This window comes from Toxorhynchites rutilus, chromosome 2 (assembly GCF_029784135.1).
Source record: "Toxorhynchites rutilus septentrionalis strain SRP chromosome 2, ASM2978413v1, whole genome shotgun sequence".
Lineage (NCBI taxonomy): Eukaryota > Metazoa > Arthropoda > Insecta > Diptera > Culicidae > Toxorhynchites > Toxorhynchites rutilus.
Window position 1 is genome coordinate 244526114 of NC_073745.1, and position 23979 is coordinate 244550092.

Consider the following 23979-nt stretch of genomic DNA (forward strand, 5'->3'; position numbering starts at 1 on the left):
AAAGCTTTAGCTCTCCAAGTGCCATTTATAAAATACATCGAAAAATGAATGAACAATAAGCGATAGAATCTAAACTTTTTCAATCTGTACCCCCAACATGTCCCCGAAAGACAAAACCCATGTTGAAAGGTGCTCTCCGCAGTAACGGTTAAGCTATTGCAACCTAAACATCCAAACTTTGAAAAATCTTAGCTCAAAAATGAAAGAAAACACCTATTTGATCTGATCATAACATAAAAATGAAAACAAAACTCTCTGTTTTTTGGATATGTTATGTAAAAAACTTCAGCTTTCAAGAAAAAATATAGAAAAATATTAGATGCTAATTTTCATTTAAATGCACCTCCTGGACCGTTGTGCATTATTCTATGGAATACAACAGAATACAACAAATACAACTAAATGAAGCTGGCTCAAAGCGGACCTTTCCTTATTCGGATTTTGCGATAAGCAAAACATTGGCCTTCCATTTTTATTCATGTTAGATTGTCAAAGGGATTTCTACCGCTGATCACAGTTGACCACAAAAATACTCGGTTTCGGACCTCGAGACTTAAACTTGATTCGAATTCATCAAACTTTTATCAAATTCTTAAAAAGGTTTTGCCTATTGTAGCATCACCCTAAAACTGATACATCAGGTTGAAACAATGCATGAGAGTGCCTCAGTACACAAAAAGAATAATTAGTGTTGTCCACTAGAGATGCTCAATTTACTTTTTTCCGACATTCATATAGATAGAAGAAAAGAAATGCGTTTTTCCGTCTGAAAATCCATATCCACCTTCGAACAAAGATATATTTCATTAGGGCAAACATCGAATGGACTAACAACGCTGATCATGATATAATTTTCGAACATATGGGTATTCAATTCACCGAATTTTACGAACTTTCTTCAGAGTTTTCCGGAAAATTTCCGATTTTTTTATCCGCTATATTAATACAAGGGCCAATACAAATACATCAAAATAAAGACGACTCAAATCGGACCATTCCTTCTTCGGGTTTTGCGCTTAGCAACACATTTGGCCTTGCATTGTTATTTATATAGATGCAGATAATTTGTTGTTCTTTTCAGAAAAAAATATTTCAAAAATTATTCCATTACAGTTTGGATGAATTTTCGTCCTTTTCTTCGGATTCTCTCCATCTATGTTTGGACTCTCTGTTGGTCAACCTCAGCGGCCATTATATTGCATGATCTCTTTGTGTCTGCAGCATCCCGAGTCAACCCTTCTTTAATTTTTCGATAGGTCTGAATTGGGGACAATTAAGAGGATTAACGTCTTGTAGGCATGGAAACTGCGATAACCTTCTCGCTTATGGATTATTTTTGGTTAAAGTTGTGTTTTTGGGGATGTGATAGTCTGAGAGTCTAGGGTTTGCCTTAATTGTTTTCAACATCTTCAATTCAATTTCCGATCGTAAGTTTCACTACAACGCGTCTTCTGATTCTTCCGAACAACAATTGTACTTTCACGGAAACGTTTCAACACATCATACACGGTCGATTTAGTCACTTTCAGCGATTTTGCGAATTTAGTACCTAACCGCGCCGGATTTTCAATCTGGGTGTCCAGAATCAAATTTCTTCTCTCGGCTTCTATCCTGCACAACTTTTTCAGAACAAAACCGAACAACGTGAAATTTTTACTGTCGAAAGGCTGTCAAACTGTCAAGCTGCCAAAAGAGTTCAGACATGTCAATCTCGACCAATGCCATAAAATGAACAGTGATTTCGAATTCAAACTGAACAAACCTTATTCAGATTTAGGTTCGTTGAAATAGTAATTCGTGTTATTCTTCAACTGTGTATTTTTTACGTGCGTATTTGAAAAATTGGAGGTGGCGCATAAACAGGCAATTTTCTTAATAAACTGATTAGAAACATTATCAATGAAGTGGAAACGTTTTTACTTTATTTCACAAAATGCTGTTGCATAAGATATACTGCAATGTATTTTTGACATTCCCGCTGAACTTGCGAAACGATTGCATTGAATCCCCTCATTATGAGATGTCTACTTCTCTCGCGTTGACCACAATTAACCCCTCTCAATGACAACCCTCATCACTATTACACGTTTGCATCAGTCGTAGAGTCGTTATCTCATTCCAAACCATAAATCTTTCACAGGTCAAAGCCCCGACCGGAAAACTGGCTCATTCCAGCGAATCTTGAGTGTTTGCCAACCGTTTGGGCCGGTTTCGAGTCTGCCAAGCCGAACGAACGCCCGATATAATTACACGCCTTGGGAGTACCGATGACTTTGACCCTTCCCGATTCGCTACGAATCTGTGTGATTGCGGTGGGCTGTTGATCATACCACAATATGTAGGGCTCGTTCCTTTGCTAATTTTGACTTCTCGATGCATAAATCATATCAGAGTGCATTTAATCGAGAAGTTCATTGGTGATGGTGATTCAAGGATGGTAGAGGGGAAACTGTGGTACTTTTCATCTCAGTTATTATATCAATGCAATTGAAATATAAATCAAATTGTCAGAGGAATATTCAAAGCAATGAGAGGTATAAAAAGCGTAAAGCTAATGATAGTTTTTCGGTTCGAGACGAACTCGTCTCCTGCCCGGCGCCGAGTGTGAATATGACTGACAGGTTGCCATCAATCTCCAAGCACTTAATCAGATAATTTATCGATGGAAAATGATGTGCCTTCATTCTAACAACATAAAGGACGTCGTCTGATCGCGGATTAGTTCTATTGCCATAAATCGGTTACTCAATGAAATGACCTTTCATGCTGGCCGCCAGCTAATTATCGCTATCGATAATTAATCGCACTCCAAACTATTCACAATGTGAACACGCTTCCATAACGGACCATCAAAACAGCAGCTTTATGAAAGCACCGACCGTTGGCTCTCCGCAAGGCTTCCGAGGTCTCAAATTAAGTAATTCGTCATACAGACCCATACGAGATGCATACACACCTTTGGTGACCTTCCTGCGCACACTTCACGGCAATTGTGCAAATCCAGTTCTGGCGTCCCCCGAGCGGTCAATTGATTAGGAAAGTGTAGCCTCAGCTAATGATCGATTGATGGTTGACTTGGCTGACATACTGGTGACAAAGCGGTAAGTGCAGGTGTGTCGCATCGTGTGCAAGGTGTGGCAATGAACGCGCGACGAACGAATTGAATCGATTGCAGCTCGAACAGAAAATGTTATTATGAAATATATCGGCAACAGATTTGATTGATTACATTCTAAATGCTAATTACTGTTGTAGAATTTAGCGCTAGCACAAAAACACATCCAGCGCGATCCTGGCGTTACAATTATGGAACAAAAACTATCGTTTCTTGATATGTAATCGATTGGGTGGCATATTACACTGAGGGTGTTCTGGTACCTTATTTATAAGGTGATATAAGATGTATAGAAACGTAGATTTTACTAAGGTAGCGAGCTCTTATTTTCACCATGAGAAACATTTCTCGTGCAATATGGTAATTTTTCCAGTATTTTCTAAGGTTCCAATGAAATATTTTTAACCATCCTCAATTATTTTCTATTTTAATTATAAGTTTCATATTTATACACCTGACGAATTCCATGCCAACTTGTCTTTGAAGTTGACAGCACCATCTAAGATAGCAGTGCAACGTTGTGGGTGTAAAGACATTGGTCATTTGAACAACTTTACATACTTAAAATATTCAATTAGACTAATTTTTGAAAAGGGCTAAAGATTTTTTCTCCATTTTCCACAAAAAGTTAAAACTCACACACTATAATACCTACAAAAATTTGGTCAAAGCATGAAATGTAGAAAATTATATAAATTTTCTTTAAAAAAATATCAAACAAAATTTTAAAAATATTCACTCATAAAGTAATTTTATAAATTTTATTCTCATTTTCTCAAAAACGTATATTTTAAATTCTCAAAAAAAAATGAATAGTCCTTACAATTTCCAACAAGTCATCAATACATCGAAAGATGGGCACGTTTACACATTTACAACTTTTTTATGTACGTCAACTTTGTATCTTTTATGGTTTCTGGAATGTATAGCATTTTTGCATGGAAGCTCATTAAAAACTCCTCGTAACAGGAAGCACTTCCGTGTCTGTTTAGGATAGGAAGGAAGAAATTGAAAAAAACAACACATATTTTCTTTCCCAATAACAAACAATAACCAGCTAGTTGTCAAAGGACAGAAACAGATGGAAACGGATCCGCTATACAAAGAGCAATTGTTTTATAGCGAATATTCCAGATGAAACCCAAACAACAATTACGCTATTCAAAGGACTACATTTTGCCTCGTATTCGGAAAAAAGCCTAAGCCCCAGATTGTCGATTATCTCGCAACGCAAGCACCAGAGGGGAAAATTTACAGTACGAGGCTTTCCTTAAAATTGCATGTAGGGGGAGATGGGGGTAAGACGGACATGTTAAAGAAAACTTTGTATCTTTGGAAACTCGTGTTTTTAAAAATATAAAAGCAGTTTCTTACAGCTCAATATACTAATTTTCGAAATAACTGGACAAATGTTTTATAAAAATGTGTTTTTCCATGTTTTTTACTGAAATTAAAACAAGCCGAAAAGTAGAATATTTTCATCGGTGCGGGTTTAACCCATTAACGACCAAGCTGTAAAAATTATTTTTTTGACGAAAGCCATTGTTGTATTTTCGATTATTAACGCTAAAGGAACTCCAATGTTCAAGAATTATGTTTTTCCCTTCTTCCATTTTCCGGGAAATGACTGTTCGAAAAATCGAACATTGGCCGAAACCCGCATTTTTTTTTGCAAGTACAAACATACTGCAAACTAAAAGTCACTTCAATTAGCAAATATACGTTATTCATAAATGCATCAATTTTGGATTCCCGGAAGAACAAGAACAGGAGAATGGAGGTCTCTAAGTATAAATCCAAATTAATCCACCTAAGGTGAGATGTGGCATTTCTTATTTCATGTAATTTTAACTTATTACTGACAGGCTTTTTCTTTCAAACGAAAGCATATGCTGTGTTATTTTTATTGTTAACTGTGGAGAAATGTCAATGCTTAAAAACTAGTCTCTCCAATTATCCATTTCCCGAAAAAATCGAACATTTTCCAAAACCTGCAAAGTACCAGAGTACTGCTAAAAAACAATGGCATAGAGGGTTGGGAGGTTATTATTCGGTCCGGCGGAAGAATATTCACCCAAACAATCTCATAAGGATCCTCGTTGCACGTATTGATCATTTACTCCAGCTCCTCCACAAAAGAAATTCTACGGGCCGCCATCACCTAATGTTGTTACGGACAAAAAATCATACAGATTTTCGATAATATTTGCTAAATTAATCGATATTTGCAAACATTCACAACTGAAAATGCAAAAAGAAATGAAAAACCTTCCGTCTTCTAAAGTAAACAAATCAAAATGCGCAGCGGATGTTAGATGTGTTGGTGTTGATTCAGCAGAAAAAAAAATGTTCGTTATGGCCAACGTTCGATTTTTCGAACACTAAATTTCCCCGGCTGTTATTTTCCTGTATGCGGCTCAATCAAATGATTTTCGCTCTATATCACAATGTATGTTCTTTTATCAGAGCAGTACTGTAGAAAACTTCACATATTTTTGTATTTTATTGGGGTTTTTAATGGAAATTGAAAACACCTTCCAAACATACTTGCTTTAAATCGAATTTATTATCCAAAAAAGTTACTCAAAATTGTATGAAATCGATATAAGTGATAGCTAATAAATTAAGCTATCTTTTGGTGCAAAAACATTACCATAAGGTTCCTGTCCAAAGACATGAAAAATTATCAAAGTTGCTGTTCGATTTTTCGAACGCTTGGCCTAAAATGGGTTAATGGACATGTAGTGGGGGGAATATGGACAGGTTCATAATATATGAAGCGTAGAGGTTTACGCTCGCGAGAGGAATAATTTCACTCTCTCTCTCAGTGTTTGTGCGTCCAGTAACTGAAATAGAACAAAAAGAGAAAGCAATATAAAAAAGAGTTCAATATTCTTCCCTTCACTTTCCATCATGCATTGGATATGATTATGGATGTGACTGGCCATTTCAACCCCATCAGTGCAATTATTTCAATAATTTAAATTTACCACTTATGAATGAGTTTACTTTTCCGTACATACCTAATATCGCTTCTCTGTCAACTCACAAACCGAAATATAACCATCAGCGATTTCAATTTTGCAATTAAACCACTCAAAATGCTTAATATCGAAGCCGCAAAAGTTACATCCACACGCGGAATCATGTTCGATTTTCGGTTTTTGTTTCTCTATTCCACTTTCGATCAGTATTCATTGTCATAGGAAGATTTAAATATTATAGAATAACATGTAGAAGGCTTTCCCATCAACAGAAATTTGAATTGCATAATGCAACTATACAAATCAACACCCTGTCCATTATACCCCCACTGTCCGTCTTACCCGCGGCTCCCATATAATCAGCACACGCGTGCATTACGAAAATCTGATCTCTACAAAATGTGTACACTTGATGGAAAAGCATTGTCATCGCCTTGATTTTTGGAAAAATGCAGTTTAGTTGATACTATGTTACCAACGCCAGTTTGTTGTGGAAACAGCGAATTTTAATTACGAGTAGTGGGGGCAATTCGGTCATGGGGGGCAAAGTGGTCACCTGCTTGTTTGGTAGTATAACTGTTGACTAAAGATGCCGTATTGATAGTCACCTTATATTTGAAGAATTTAATGACTTTTAAGTCACCCTGTACTTCGGTAGAGCTGTCGCACGTCAAAATATAAATAAAAACAAAAATTGCTCTCTCGATAGCCATTAGGCCGTAGTTCTGTGCGTATGGTATCTAAGGAATTTCTAGTGAAATTTATATAAATATAAAATAAAAGTTCATGTTTTAATAAAATCTAAAATTTCGCTGAATAAAGTATATCGCTATCTTAACTTTAACACGTTACGCCCCTATTTTCTCTTGCTGCGCTTTCTATTCAGCGCGCATCAAGAGCGTTGCCACACTATCAGTGTCGGTCCCTGTTTCCAAAGATACTTATTGTATAAATAGAAAACTAACTTAAAAATCAAAGTTCATACATTCAATAAGTTTTGGAGGCCTTCAAATAGGCCTTAAAAATGATCGAACAAATAGGCTAGACTGAAATCATATAAAAGAGCTTGTAATTTTTCACATTTTTCCATGTCTAAAAAAGCTTCCGGTATTCGGATTACTTTTTAAAAACCGCTCTGATGATTCGTCCATGATATCTGGTTGCACTTGTAAACGTAGTTAGTGGGCAACTTCTGGAAAAACACAAAGAAAGTTTGTTTGTTCCCAGTTTTTAAAAAAACAACACCAAGCTCAATTGTCCCATGTTGATATTCTAGGCATAATTGTCTTGCCATGTATTTTTTGTAGATTCATAATACATAAATCGGTTCAAGAATTTAATGCCACGCTTTCAGCAGGGCTAATGCAATCATTTCTGATTTGGAAGAATGAACTAATTCTCAAAAAAGTAAAACAAAAATTAACAGAACACGTGTACACCTTGTTAGTGAATGCCTAATAACAATGAGATTTATATTATGTAAAGGTGTTGCAGATCACTACCTTCTTCATAAAACGGTCTTTTCATGCATAATCTTTGGGAAAAACACCAAAAACTTATTGTTAGTTCCCAGTGTTTCAAAAAACAACATCAAGTTCAATTGTCCTATGTTAACATTCTAGGGATAGTCGTCCCACTATGAATTTTTAAACTTATAATCAAGCTTGATTGATTTAATTGAGGGGAACTTTTCAAATTTCATCAAACAATAGTTTACTGTTTATAAAACAAACCGGTGTATTGCTAAACTGAAATGCTTCAAGCATGTGGTAGACAAATATGCTAAAAAACTTTGATTTCGTTTATTTCATTGCGTGGAACATGGGACAACTATGCGTACAACGGCAGCATAGGTGTCCGTCTTTCCCGACTTTCCCCTAATTATATAAGATATAGATTGTGGTATGCTTTTTAATGAAAATTTCAGCAATTTCCTACATTTTATTAGCTGACCAAAATAATCTAATATTGAATTTTAAATTTTTCTAAAAAATTAATGAAAAAAAACATTGGCCCTTTTAAAAAAAGTAGACGAATTCTTTTTTGAATATTTTAAGTATGCAAAACTGTTTGAGGGGGGACTCCGGTCGAAAAAATCGAAAATTCTTTTTTTTCGCATTTTTGGGAAGACTGTGCCCTCAGAAATGTAGCCCTAAAAGGATTTTTCGATATTTGATTTCGTTGGAAAGTTACAGCCAAAAGTATGAGATCACCTCAAGGCATATAGTATTGCTGCATGAATTTTTAAACGCGTTTTTCTCGAAACCATATTTTTTTCAGTTGGTGGTATTGATATCTCAAGATCTATTCGATCGATTTGGCTGAATTTTTTTCTCAGTATGTAAAAATGAATTATCTAGATGACCGTTTTTTGATATCTCGTTTTTTGAACAGAAATTTTTCATGAAAAATCACTCATTTTTAACAAAAAAAGGCCAAAAAATCAAAAAATTTTGACAATTTTTAGAATTTTTAAAAACTTATATGTAACGCTCTAAGTGTTGTCCTAATGTTTCAAAATATTCATTGGAATTCGTTCTGCGACACCTCGTTGCTTCTGAACCGATACCATCAGCAAGGTACCGATTTTCAGACAGCATCTACGCAGCTAGCTGACAACAACGCAATAATCATTATTCGTGTACCCAAAAAATGGAAAATACATCTTCAGATATACCTTAAATAATAAGCAAAATACCCAAACACTTCACTTTATTATTCACTAAAAACTTGTTTGTTTTCGAATGCTTTGCGATATGTGACTTCTTTCTAGACAAATACCTAACCATTCCTAACCTTTTTATAGAATAAATATCTTTGAGAACGGGGGCCGACACTGATATTGCGCAAACGCTCTTGATGTGGGCTGAATGTAGTAAGATGTGGGCGAAATGTAGTAAGAACAATTCGGGGCTCAACCGAATTGCCAATAGCCAGTCGAGTTTGCATGGCCTGGTCGGGTGAAGGAGTAAAAAGTGCCCCCAAACCAAATCACTGCTGTATGGCAAATATTGTATAGGATATTAAATAAGAAATTTTGACGGTTTATTTGAATCCCTATGGGATTTAACATAGGATCTATAGTGAAAAACGTACTTTTTCGTTTATTTAACGCCATCCTCAAAAGCTTCGAGATAAAAATTTGAAAAAAATACTGAATGTGCATCTTAATGAAGGGGTTGTGCAAAAAATGTATATGGCGCCATTTTGTGGAAGTGGCCAATTCAGATTTGAATTTTGCATAAATAACTGTATTCTACTAGTTAAGCCCTTTCATTAGATACCCATATTGATGAAGTTCTGAGAAAATAGGTAATCCGCCATTTTGTAGTGGCCGCCATCTTAGATTTGCATTTTTTATAAATAACTGTATTCTACTAGTCAAGCCCATATTGATGGGGTTGTGAAAAAATATATATGGCGTCATCTTACGGTGGCGGCCATTTTGGATTTGCATTTCATAAATAACTGTGTTCTACTAGTCAAGCCCTTTCATTTGATACCCATATTGATGGGGTTCTGAGAAAATATGTAATGCGCCATTTTGTAGTGGCTGGGATTTGTATTTTTCATAAATAACTGCATTCTACTAATCAAGCCTTTTCTTTTTATACCCATGTTTATCAAGAAAAATTATCAAAAAAAATTTAAGTACTAAAAAAAATATTGAAATTTTGAATATTTGGGATTTAGAAATTCAGTATTACTCTAATTCATATTTAAATGTGTTCCTACGGCTTTTCTAGATATGTGTGATTTTTTTCAGATTTTTTCAGTGTTGCGCGGTACAAAATTTTTTTTTTTATATTTCCAAAAAGTCTGGCTGGGTAATGGAGTAAAATTCCCTCAAACCAAATCACCAGCTGTATGGAAAATATTTTACACTGTACTAAATAAAACATGTTGGCAGTAGTACCATATATTTGAGTCCTTATATAGTACATCATAGGATCTATGGTGAAAAATGCACCTTTTCGTTTTTTTTCTCGCCATTCTCAATAGCTTTGAGACAAAAATATAACAAAAAATACTGAAAGTACATCTTACTAAGGTGTATCGATCAATATTTTCAAACAATTTTTCATCAAAAAATCAAATACTAAAATAAATAAATTCATTTTTATTTTAAATTATTTTTTTTTATTTCGATATTCAGTACTACTTTAGTTTGTATTCAAATTTCTTCCTACGTCTATTTAAGTATATGTGATTTCAGAATATTTAGAATGTGTTTCGCGGTACAAAAAATTATATATATTTTCAGGCATATTGAAATTTTGAAAGAAAATATTACTTTGAGACCTAATTTTACTCTAATTTTTATTTAAATGCGTTCTAATGTGTTGTTTTTTTTCACATGTAGCGTTATTTTCAAATAAGCTGCCAAATTTTTTTATTTAATATCCTATATAATATTTGCCATACAGCTGGTGATTTGGTTTGGGGGCACTTTATACTCCCTTACCCGGCCAGACCCTTTGTCGCTACTCTCGAATCCTGGAACCCATATTATGTAATCCAAATCTACCAATATCGGAGCGGAAATCAGTTTCGGAATCTAAATACGAGTGATGAGGAAAAAAACCGAAAACTTCGTTGTTGATGATCAAATAATGTGGGGGGGGGGGGCTCTTCTAATGATGTTCCAGTCACTCCTCTCAAACACTTATTTTTTCAATCACATTTATTGAGTATCAAAAAGTTACAGAATACTAGGATAGTAGAAAGCGTTGAATTCAGTCTCGAATAGTTGCGGTGTCATATGGCTCCTAAGGACTCGATCAACAGCTCACAGGTGATGCTGTAGATTGTTGTAGCTAAAGGCATGAGCATGCTCATAATCTCCATCACTGCTCTGGCTCTTCTCGTGATGTTCACCGTACAGCTGTGGATGCTTAGCATGGCTAATTCTCTTAACGTGCGCTTCGAAACCCGAATGTTTATCGGCCTTGTATTCGACCACGCGTTCCGTTCCGTCGGGCTCATGCAACGAGTACTGACCCTTTACAACATCACCATCTCGCAGCTCCCATTGACTCTTGTGATCGCCAGTTTTGTGATCCACCACTCCGTATTCGAATTTGTACTTGGGATAGTCGTAGTAATCTTTGTGTTCCTCGGCGCCATAATCGCCTCCTCCCAGCTCGTGTTCCGCCGAGACTGCAGCGACGGCCACACAAACTATAAGAACAAACTGTAAATGACACAAAAAGTGTGATTTTGAAACTTTCACAACCAAAAACAATATCGGGTAAAAGACTCACTTTGAACATTCCAGATGGCTGATGGACCGGTTCACTAGAATTGAAACGATAGAAGACTGATAAAGTCGAACAGCTCTGCTCGACTTTTTATATTCCCCATAATGTGGTTTCATATTCACTTACGTGCGTTGCGTGGGAGTTTTAGGGTGAAAAACAGTACGTCAAATTTGTGTAACAATGGACATTATGGAACGACTTCTACGAGTCAGCTATCGATTTCGCATAGGTTTGCCAGAAGTAAATAACCAGAAATGGTTGCCAAAGCCATGTGCATGATCATAAATTTACTGGTTGACGGGTTGAGCGGAGCGATCGTTAGAAATATTGGTTACTGGAAGAAAGAAAAACTATACTGACTGAGAAGCCGTTATCAAGTTAGTATAGGTTAGGTAGTTGATGGTTTGTTGTTCATTCCAACCTGCATTGTTAGAGTTTGTAAACTAATCGAATTAGCACCAATATTGGATAACATCATAATTAAATGAAAAGAGCAACCATGGGGAAAATCGTGTGCCATTCACTATATGTGAGTATGTGCATGATTCATGAGCTATGCTTCAGAGGGACTCTGTTCATTGGAATGTATAGCGCAGACGTATATAATTATGCAATCTAAATGAATGAAGCGTAGTGCTTCTTCAGAGTTCAATAGGTTCGAAATGAAACCGTTGTCCAAGAACTTTAACACATTAAGGACCGCACGTTTTGGGGCAAACTTAAACGCTTCATTTGTTCGGATTCCACGAATGAGATCGTTTCCTTCGATGTGGATGAGACGAAGACGAGCCATCGGTAGACCTTGTTAGATTCTTGGGAAACCAAGGATTTAACCTTCAAGTGTAGAAAACACGGGTTATTTCGTGATCCATCCGTAACAGACGTAACGCGAAACAAGAAAAATCTCGTGAGCGGTCCGCAATGTGTTAAAATCTTCAAAATCCTTAACCACTGTGCACTTATGGTAGGGGAGATCGACACCCTGAGGATCTCCACATATTTTCAAGACCTCCCCTATTTTGATAGAATACAAACATTGATGTTTTTAGGTGAAATAGATGGGAGCTCGGCTAAAATCAACATCTTCAGAGAAACAAATGCAAACTTGTTATAGTTATTTCATAGTACTAAGAGGCTATCCATAAACTAAGTGAACACTTTAAGATTGGGGGAAAGGAAAGTTACAAATGGTACGTAATTGGATTGCAAAGATTTTGAATGATAAAAAACCAAACATATTCATTTATTTCGAATGCAAACAAAAACTGTTTACAGTTGGCTTATTGAACATCATAACCAGTGGTGCCACATTTAAATCTGTACCAATGGGTCAAAAATCTTTCTCAACTGTACTTTTTTCCAAAAATCTGTACCTTTGAAAATTTTCGTTGTGGAGAAAAAAAAAGATTTATTGCCATTAAAAAAATACTCATTTATTTACTACAAATACAGGTCGGAATCGATTATCCGGAGTATTGATTTTTTTTTTCACTCCGGAAAATCGAATCCTCCAGATAATCGAGTAATAAAAAAAATACAATTTTCTGTCGGTAAACGTATTATAATTATGATTTGCACTTATTTATTAAACAGTTTTATCTAGGTTGATCCGTTTGTATGTTTGTGACTTTGTAATTTTAACTTTGTAACTTTGTCTGTAGCGCTGTACCACATCAATAGAAATTTAACCCCCTTCCTGTTGACCGTTTGATCTGAAATTTGGAACACATCTTTATCTCTGGTGTCATTATAAAACTGCGAATTCCATGGTCTTGAAAACCCAAGATGGCGGCCACTACAAAATGGCACAATTCCTCAGAACCCCATCAACATGTATATCAAATGAAAGTGACTGACTAGCATGTTTGAATGTTTGTAGGGTTGTCCAACATTAATAGAAAAATTGATCCCGTTCCTATTGACTGAGTGATATGAAACTTTAATTCTACTGTCATTATAATACTACGTATTCTATGATCTTGAAAAATTCAATTTGGCCATCGCTAAAAAATGGCTGAATGACTTGACATGGAGAACACGAAACATGATAAACACCATAAATTCAAAAAGGTCGCCGCCACAAAATGGTCGACTATGTATTTTTTGCAATTCCCTCAATATCGGTATCGAATGAAATGATTTGACTAATAGAATACATTACATCATGAAAATATTCAGAAGAAAAATAGGTAAGAAATAAACGTTGGATTTCCATTATCCACAGTTAGTTGTTTCATCATATACCCTACGATTTTATTTTATTCTCATCAGTGCCCTAGATTAATGAAGGAACGGATGTGATAACTATTAACTCCTACTTGCAAAATTATTTTATAGCTCTTAGTACATTAAACCGTTTAACTTAAAAAGTTTTTTTTACTTATTTTATTTTGTAGTTTTTAGTAAATTATCTGTATCATGAGTATACTTCTCTACATGAAAACCATTCAAAAAATTTATGTTTTTTTCAATTTTTGTTTCTTACCTAACTTCCTTCGGAATATTTCGATGATGTACTGTATTCTATTAAGCAAATCACTTCATTTCATACTTATATTGAGGGGATTGCAAAAAAAATACATAGTGGCGGCGACCATTTCGAATTTATGTTGTTCATAGTGTAGTGTGTTCTACAAGTCAAGCCATTCGTCCATTTTTTAGCGGCGGCCAAATTGTATTTTTCAAGATCATGGAATACGTAGTTTTATAATGACAGTAAAATTAAAAGTATATTCCAAATTTCAGATCAATCAGTCAACAGCAACGGGGTCAATTTTCTATTAATGTGGAACAACCCTACAAACACTCAAATATACATACAAACAGGGCAAGCTGAATGAAACTATTATAAAGAAATTGTTTAATTGGGAACTGTGGTCATCTTGAAATTGCTTTCCTTACGGAGTAATGTTATCTTTATGCTACAGAGTTAATTCTCTACATCTTGTACATTCCCATTATAGAATGCTGGAAACGCTTCTAACACAACGTTAATGCTAGTCAAATTAGAAAAGTTTCTGGGATTTAACACTAAACCTACCGATGTTTCATGTACTTCTATACCTATTCCTACCACAGCGGGTTAAGTTCCGGTGACATACCATATTTCTCCTCTATATTACGACATTTTTGGGGGTAAAATTTATTAGCAAAATAATGACATTAAAATTTTTGACACGTGAAATAGCACTGTAGTTTGGAATGGTTACTGTTAGCTCGTTTAGTAGACTATCCAAGTCAATATAATTAATTCTAATCATTCATTATTCATTCACAAATATAAAAAAATATATAAATCAATAGCAAAAATTTGTAATGCAATGGTTTTGTATCACAACCACACATGTAATTTATTCTGATATCATGTTAGGCTGTCAAAAAAGTCCTGCGGTATTTTTTTTTGAATTTTCATTTGTTCATAAAATTAGTTACAATCATCTGTTGTAAGTCAAATATGCGCCGTTTTGTTCGATGACTTGTTCCCAACGAGATGCCAACTTCATAATACCCCTGTTATAGAAGCTCGCTTCCTTATTGGCAAAAAACTCGGATAGCCAATTTTCACTGGCCTCTTTTATGGCTAACTTCTGACTACCTAGCTCGTTCGCCATGGACAAAAACAGGTGGTAGTCACTTGGTGCAAGGTCCGGACTATACGGCGGATGCAAAAGAACCTCCCATCCGAGCTCCCGGAGTTTCTGGCGCGTCACCAAAGAAGTGTGTGGCCTGGCGTTGTCCTGATGGAAGACAATGCGGCCTCTGTTTATCAAAGATGGCTTCTTCTTCATGAGTGCTACCTTCAAGCGGTCCAGTTGTTGGCAGTACAGGTCCGAATTGAGCGTTTGGCCATAGGGAAGCAGCTCATAATAGATTATTCCTTGACAATCCCACCAAACACACAGCAGAACCTTCCTGGCCGTTAATGAGGGCTTGGCCACCGTCTGAGCCGCTTCAGCGGGCTTCGACCACGACCGTTTGCGCTTCACGTTGTCGTAAGTGACCCACTTTTCATCGCCAGTCACCATCCGCTTCAGAAACTGGTCGATTTTGTTGCGATTCAGCAGGGATTCACATGCGTCGATACGGTCAAAGATGTTTTTTTGCGTCAACGTGTGTGGCACCCATTCATCGAGCTTCTTTGTGAATCCAAGCTTCTTCAAATGGTTAATAACGGTTTGATGACTTATCCCCAGCTCTTGGCCGATGCTACGGCTGCTACTATGCCGGTCATTCTCGGCTAATTCAGCGATTTTGTCTCAATTTTTTCGACGACAGGCCTTCCGGAGCGTGGCGCATCTTCGACGACCTCTACACCAGAACGAAAACGTTGAAACCATCGTTGTGCGGTGGAAATGGAAACTGTATTGGGTCCATAAACTGCACAAATTTTATTGGCAGCTTCAGATGCATTTTTGCCTTTGTCATAGTAGTACTGTAAAATATGTCGGATTTTCTCTTTATTTTGCTCCATATTTGCGACACTATAACTCACGAACGACTTAACCAAACAAAACACTGTCAAGGACTATATTATAGCGCGCAAAAATACCTTTCCAACAAGCTATAGTATGATTCGATACAATGAATACAACTAGAACTACGCGCTTACAACGACACCTCGCGGAAATACCGCAGGACTTTTTTGACAGCCTAATATGAATGTTTGCACGGGTCAAATGACTATTGCATCTACTTTTGTTAATGAGTCAGTCCTTTCATTAGCCGGAAATGAACAATGTGAAGGGACCTTGATAAAGGTAATGACATAACAACGTCTAGATAAAGCACTCAAAATTTCTCGTATCCTCTCAAGGAAGAACGGCTAGTGCTTTCCGGCCTCACTGAACGAATATCTTCGTCAGATCTAAGACAATGTAATAGAGTTCAACAGGTCGTGAGGCGACGCTGTCCAACGCCCAGTGTATCACTGTGTATCACTGATTTTCACAAAAACCATGGATAAACCATGGATGTGCTCCCTTGGCCGAGTGGTTAGCGTCATAAGTAACATGCCGGGTGTTCGGGTTCGATTCCCGTTCTGGTCGGGGGAATTTTTCGTCAAAGAAATTTCCTCCGACTTGCACTGTGATCACGCGTATTCTAGAGCTTGCCGCTCAGAATGCATTCAAGGCGTGTTATTTGGCATAGAAATCTCAACTAAGTACTAATAAAAATGACGCAAGTAATACTACGTTGAGACGGCGAAGTTCCTCTAGGAACGTTAGTGCCATTGAAGAAGAAGAAGAAGAATGGATAGATCAAAATGCACAGAAGAATTTATGTAGTAAGGAAAACAAACACGGTTGGGAATAAACTAAGGAGAACCAACCTGCATGGAGATGAATTAATGGTATGAATTCATGAATCCAGAATGAAAGTTTAGCTCCATTAGCTGCTCAAAATTTCCGATCACCAATGGGTTCATAACCTTACAAAGGATGATGAACTGAAGCGATAATAAATTGAAGTGATCGAGACTCATGGTATGCGTTAAGGACGTAGGGGAGATGGGGGTAAGACGGACATGTTAAGGAAAACTTCAATTGCATCTTTGGAAACTCATGTTTTCAAAATTTTAAAAGCAGTTTCTTACAGTTCAATATACTGGTTTTCGAAATAACTGGCTCTCTCAGTGTTTGTGCGTCCAGTAACTGAATTAGAACGAAAAGAAAAAGCAATATAAAACAAGAGTTCAATATTCTTCCCTTCACTTTCCATCATGCATTGGATGTGATAATGGGTGGGATTGTCATTTTCAACCCCCCAAGTACAATTATTTCAATAATTCAAATTTACCACTTACGAAAGAATTTACTTTTCCGTACATACTCAATATGGCTTCTCTGTCAACTCACAAACCGAAATATAACCATCAGTGAATTAAATTTTGCAATTAAACCACTCAAAATGCTTAATATCGAAGCCGCAAAAGTTACATCCACACGCGGAATCAGGTTCGATTTTCGGTTTTTGTTTCTCTATTCCACTTTCGATCAGTATTCATTGTCATAGGATGGTTTAAATATTATAGAATAGCATGTAGAAAAGTTTCACATCAACAGAAATTTCAAATTCATAATGCAACTATACAAATCTACCACCTGTCCGTTATACCCCCACTGTCCGTCTTACCCGCGGCTCCCCTACATCCCAACGCAATACGGAGACAATTAGATTTTTGAACAAAGTTTTGAATGAAAAACGTGGAAAACACGATTTTTTTTTCGATTTTCCAGGTCGGGTCCCCTTTAAGCATCTAGGAAGTTTGTATAAATTATCTGAACAACATGTTATTAGTAAGTGCTGCTTATGAGTAACAATAAAGCATATGACCCATTCCATGAGGTTATGCACCAGAGAACCAAATTTCAAATCTATGTTTAGAAGAAAATTGAAAACGTTATTTGAATAAGCACTAGTTATATCATAAATTTTTTGGAACAAATTTAACTTTTATGCACCAACCTTTGAGAGAGGTGAGTTTAAAAAAACTACATCATTATATTTAAAATATTTTAGGTTTTCACTATTTTTATGTTTCTTGAGATATATCTGCACATGATTAACCAACCTTTAATGTCTATGTACCATTGAATGGGTGATTAAATGCTTGTTTGAAGAGCCATGCGTTTTAGAGATGAACCAGCCTTTGGCTGAAAATCTCTTTAATAAAGGAAGAAAAAAAAAAAAAAAAAAAAAAGAGCCATGCGTAGACATATGTTTCGTTTTGTAATTTATGAGAAACAAGCATTTGAAAAAACAGGTATTTTGAAGCGTTGTCACGTCACAAAAATGAAGCATTTTTTAGTAGTTGAACATAGGTTCAAACATTTTTATACTTGGGTTTCTCTGAACAAACAATGAAGGTCAAAAACCCACAAAGTTTGATTGAGATCGGTCCACAAATAGAGGAGTATCAACTGTATCCAGAAGCTGTTGTAACGACACGAAAAGTATACGATCCATTCCAGTGTGACGTAACAACATTTTGACTCAATACAAACACTTTTTTGCGTTCATGAATAAAGCACACAAAATTAAACGATGTTATAGTGAAATTAAGCAAATTTCCAACAAGAATCATCAGTTGGAGAATATTTTATAGTTAGATTGGCTTGTTGTCAGTCAAATACTTTTGTTATGTGGCAACACCTGACTTTTTGCTGTTTCGGACCGTTGAATATTAATGATTAATTTAATTGATTACAGTTCCGTTTCAGAACATACAAATGATTTTTCTTCCATGTTATATCAACAATATATGGACGTAGATTCCATAAAAAAATGTCATTTGGAATAGAGGATGGTGACTCCTGGTTCGTTAAAACCGGATATAAAAGACCGGGAATGGCATGAAATTTCACAATACGATCGTGATTGGTAACGTTGGCATATATTCATGGGTGCGCGAAGAGGAATAACAAGAAAAAATAATGTTTTATAGCGAGAGATAGGATTTAAATGAGAGGGAGCAAACAACAACGATCAAAGTCAAAATCATCTTCAGGCTAGAGGAAGGTAGCCCAATGTGCCGGTGAGAGATGTGTAGGCTAGGTTAGACCTTGATTACATGTCCCAAATACACTCGACAAAAAAATTAGAGGAACAGAATGCGAAGTCAGAAATTTTAAGTGATTTTTGACATGCTTTAACTTCGTGAAAAATGAACGCATATCGATGGAATGCACATCATTTTGAATCTACAGCTTTCAGGTACTAGAATATTTTTTGTATATATATTTATCTTGGTGTGTGTAGGTGTAGTGGACAACAATATCGGGAAGAAATGAAAAATCTATTTTTCTTTTTTTTTTCAAGAATATTCTGGACTAACACAATTTTTTGCCAATCAACTCAACAGCAAATCCGATAAACCTATCAATCAGATTTTTTTTTTGTTCCAAGAACGTTCCTGTAGGACCTTCTCACACTGAGATATTTCAGTTTGAATAAAAAATTCCCCCTTGTCTTTGATGATCAATAATACAATAAACAACCATCGCACCATAAATCGAAAGGCAGTTTTGAAATCTCCATAAATTCTGCACAAGGATATTTTGTTACTTTGACGAAAGAAAATTATTAAATTTGTTTGCATTGATTTAAAAAAAGTGCCAAAAACAGGATTTTCATAGTGCTGTACAAAAACCACTGTGGTTCTGCAAATATCGCAACAAGTTCTAATGTTTCCAGGAAAATTTCTAGCCTGGTGTATTCGCTAAACATCTGTGAATGTTTCATATTGATACGCTCAGCCGTTTTTTTCTAGCCGATTTTTCAAAGTTTGGAATAAATTAGAGGAGCATTTAATCGCAAATCTTACCAGAAGTATAAAATCATACGCGACTCTCAGAATGAACGAATCGTAACTTTCGTCTTTATGAGTTTGTGGGTAAAGAGTGCGTGTATGTGTGGAAATGCGTATGAATATGTGTGAGTGTCATCACTCCTTACAATATTTGTACCTACAAACTCATGAAAACGTAGGTTACGAATCGTTTGTTCTGAGGGTCGCGCAGGATTTTATACTTCTTTGTACTTCTGATACGATTGCGATTAAATGCTCCTCTAATTAAATCCAAACTTTGAAAAATCGGCTAGAAAAAACGGCTGAACGTATTAAAATGAAACGTTCACAGATGTTTAGGGAAAACACCAGGGTAAAAATTTGCCTGGATACATTAGAACTTACTGCGATATTTGCAGAACTACATTCGATTTTGTAAAGCACTATGAAAATCCTGTTTTTGACACTTTTTTGAAATTGGTGCAAAAACTTTAAATATTTTTTCTCGTCAAAGTAACAAAATACCCTTGTGCAGAATGTATTGGAGTTTTCAAAACTGCCTTTCGTTTTTCGGTGCGATGGTTGTTTATTGAATTATTCGTCATCAAAGACGAAGCGGTAATTTTTCATTCAATCTGAAATATCTCGGTGTGGGAAGGAAAGTTCTTGGAACCAAAAAAAGATGATTGGTTAGGTTATATGGATTTGCTGTTGAGTTGATTGGAAAAAAATTGTGTTAGTTCAGAATATTCTAGAAAAAACAAAGAAAAATCGATTTTTTTTTTCTAGATATTATTGCCTATTACACCTACACACACCAAGATAAAAATATTTACGTAGAATATTCTAATACCTGAAAGTATATAGCTTCAAAATGATGCGCCTCCCATCGATATGCGTTGATTTTTCACGAAGATACAGCATGTCAAAAACCACTTAAAATTTCCGACTTCGCACTCTGTTCCTCTAATTTTTTTGTCGAGTGTATATGTCTTCCTAAAAGTTATCGATTTTCGTGTCTGATTGTCCTTATATCCTTATATGCTCCTTTTCCTTTTCCTTCGCGTGAAATCAACCCCGCTTCTTACTAACAATAGAATAAGGTGAAATGTAAACACATATTAGATATAAGATAGGCTTAAGAATTAAGTGTGATGAATGTGAGTGTGAATGGGAGTGTGAACATTGTCAACATATCCTTATATCCCTTCCTTTTCCTGAAGAAAATATGCCATCCTTCTGAACTCGAGTAGACCGCGAGTAATCGGTTTCTCCATCATTAACATTAGAATTAAGGAAAAACGTTTATATATACTTGTAACAATACAGTGAGGAGTTTGGCTCCTTTAAACTTATGTAAATGAGCCTGTAAAAATAAACGATTTAGAAAAAAAGTCATCTTCAACACGCTACCATAAACGCCCTTGCACAGGTATGTGCGCGGATGCTACAAAGAGTTTATCAAAAGTTTCTGTTGTGAGCGCCACTCGATGAACCAGGATTGTACTAGCCATTGATGGAATGCGCCAGAGTGAACGTGTTAAACAATCACGATATAAAAACTGGAGGTCGGTTTAGGACCACCCCGACTTTTCCCAAATAAAGACATACCGTGTATTACATGTAACAGGTAGATTCAATTTATATTGCTTATTTTGGTGAACATACCATAAACAATTAAAATTGCCTTGTTTCGCAAAGTTTCACAATCTAAAGGAATATAGAACTCATTCTGCACACAGGTCGAATATATTTCTTCTCTGTTTTTGAAGGAATGAAAACGTAAAATGGCGCTTAAACGCTAGAATGAAGAGAGTCAGAAAAAAGTCACTATATTATCAAATTGTCAGCGTTATGACACCTTTAATTTGACACTTTTGAGAATTCAGTGGGAAGCACCGTTAATGAGATACAAAGGAGGGTACGTTCAGTGCCACCGGTTGCGTTAGGACCACCTTCCCCTATATGATGGATTTTTGGAAGGAGAAGGGGAGATCTCAGAGGAAAGTGAGAAGTATTCAGAATAATAAAAAAACATAAAAAAATAGTATATCACTTGCTACAATACGGTGAAATTATTATTAAATACAACTTATTGATTGTGTGACGTGACAACGCTTCGTGGAGATTGTTTATTCGAGCAGAGCGCGTTGTCACGTCATGGGTCATATTCTTGAATTAAAATTGTTAAATTGATTGAAGGTAGACATATATATAAAGGGCAGTAAAACTCAGTATTATATGAAATAAGAGAGAACCAAACTTCAAAATGTATTCAGCTTTGTTGTAAATATTCAAGCTAAATAGGTCTTCAACAAAGTCTCAATTTAGCTAGTTATCAAAAGTAACACTTATAGTATAGATTGCAATTGTGTTTCTAACATTCAATGCAATAGCTTATTTTTGCGAAACCATTCATCAATTTTTCCTAATTATTGATTCATATTCTGAGAGATTTCAACCGCAAATTTCGCTATATATGAATAGTATGATTGAGTATACTCGTCGAAAATGTGAATTTCGTATTAAAAAACACAAAAGTGGTGGTTTATACAGAGAGCGAATGGAATAATTCTTGGACCTTGAACCCAAATAAATTCGTTTTGTAATTGAAGGATGAAGCAATCAAATATATCGAAATCAAACAACAATTTCAACAACAAAAAAGCTTTGACATGCTCAAATCCCAACAATTAACAATTAATTGATATTTCGTGATCGAAAGTTACCACGAGTTCCATGTAACGCTTTCGAATGCAACTTTACCAATGATTCATAAGCTACGTGAAATCATGGGGAAAATGAAGCAAAATAAAATTTTTATTAGCACTGATTTAATTAGACAACACCTGAATTTACTGGCAACAAAAAATAGATTGATATTTCAACATCCTCCTCTTCTTTTATATCCTTCCACAGAATGTGATAGGAGCAGTGTTGGTGCTCGCAACCGCCCAGACCGATGCCATCCGAGTGTATTGGAACACAAACACTGGTCCGATCATTCCTCCAACTCCAACACCTGTGCCAGTACCGCAGCCACCTTTTCGAAATCCGGCGCCGGTGTGGGAGAATCGATCGAATGACTTACCGAATCCTAACCCTTACATGTAAGTGGTTCTTTGGGCGATTTTGAAATTTCTGGATACGAGCAGCGTCTTAATGTGTTTTTCTATCTTCTCTTCCCCAGTTACATTCTCCCACCACCTTCGCGACCGAAATACACCGATATCACTCAGCAACGCAAGCTGAGTCAGCAGGAAAGCGCGGTTCATCCGACCATAACCACACCTTCTGCCAGTTCGACCCTGGCACCCACAGGAAGAATAATCACTCGACCAGAACAGGATAACAACCAACAAGTGCCAGCCATAAACAGTAGCCAGAATCAAAGTCAGAGCCATCCGAATGGTCACACAGTTCCTAGCCTGTCCGTTCAGTACGTACCGAACCGAGGTTACAATTATTACGCCGTTGTTCCGGCGCATCAGGAGGTTCCCAGCAAGAGTGCTTATTTGAAAACGAATGACGCGTTACTGGGCAAGTATCAGCAGTACGACAAACCCAACGGAAGGTACAATGCCAAGCTGAAGAAATACAAGGCATTCGAGAAGGCGAAATATGTGCCGTATTACATGGTGAGTACATAGATCGGAACTTAAGCCCTTAGCAGCATAAATTATGCACAATGTTCATGGGGACCATCGCTGCTACATTCAGATGCTTGTAAAAGTGGAAAACTTGCCTCCAGCGTGAAAAAGGTTCATATCCTATCGTTGATTTGCAGAGGCACACACCCATGATCAATGAAAGAAAATGGGGGCAAGAGGGTACCTAGACGCTAGAGTGCAAAAGGTAACATATTATGCAAAATATGTGAGCATAACGACGTTATATCACGCCGTTGCCTTTCACTCCTTTCTCCACGTTTCAAACCAAGTGTAGTATCAGTTGATAAAACGGGCGCAGAAGGACAGTGCAAATTTGAGACATTTTCAAAGGGAGCGGAAAACAAATGCAACTTAATCCTATCGAGGCGGTCACCCATGTAAGGGAGAATTAATGTTAGATCACAGGTGGAAGGTAAAATTGTTTTTTTTTTCATTTTAAGGTTGACGGTTCACGTCTACGGTATTGGAATATGCTGCTTTTAAACTTATCTTCAAATGATCATATACTTACTGCAACTTCTTTTAATAATTTACATGATTTAATATTTTCATATTTATGAAATTCATACGGCGGTTGATACGTGTGAAGTTGAAGAACATATACAGAGTAAATAGTAACTTATGATATACTATATTATATTTCCAATTGAATAATTTTCCT

The 23979-nt window shown here is 36.2% G+C and overlaps 2 protein-coding genes across 2 annotated transcripts in view; one reads left to right on the plus strand and one right to left on the minus strand.

Moving 5' to 3' along the window:
• The window catches only part of LOC129764553 (uncharacterized), a 132007-nt gene that overhangs the window by 36987 nt on the left and 71041 nt on the right, over positions 1-23979 (plus strand). The window contains exons 3-4 of the mRNA XM_055763755.1: positions 22567-22757; positions 22838-23285. Coding sequence (XP_055619730.1) covers positions 22567-22757; positions 22838-23285 — 639 coding nt within the window. The remainder of the gene's footprint in view (positions 1-22566; positions 22758-22837; positions 23286-23979) is intronic.
• Positions 10766-11404, minus strand: LOC129764556 (cuticle protein 19-like). Its single transcript, XM_055763758.1, has 2 exons — positions 11364-11404; positions 10766-11293 (listed from the first exon to the last, which is right to left on the minus strand). Exons 1-2 carry the CDS (start codon positions 11370-11372, stop codon positions 10889-10891), a joined length of 414 nt encoding a protein of 137 aa, XP_055619733.1. The 5' UTR covers positions 11373-11404; the 3' UTR covers positions 10766-10888.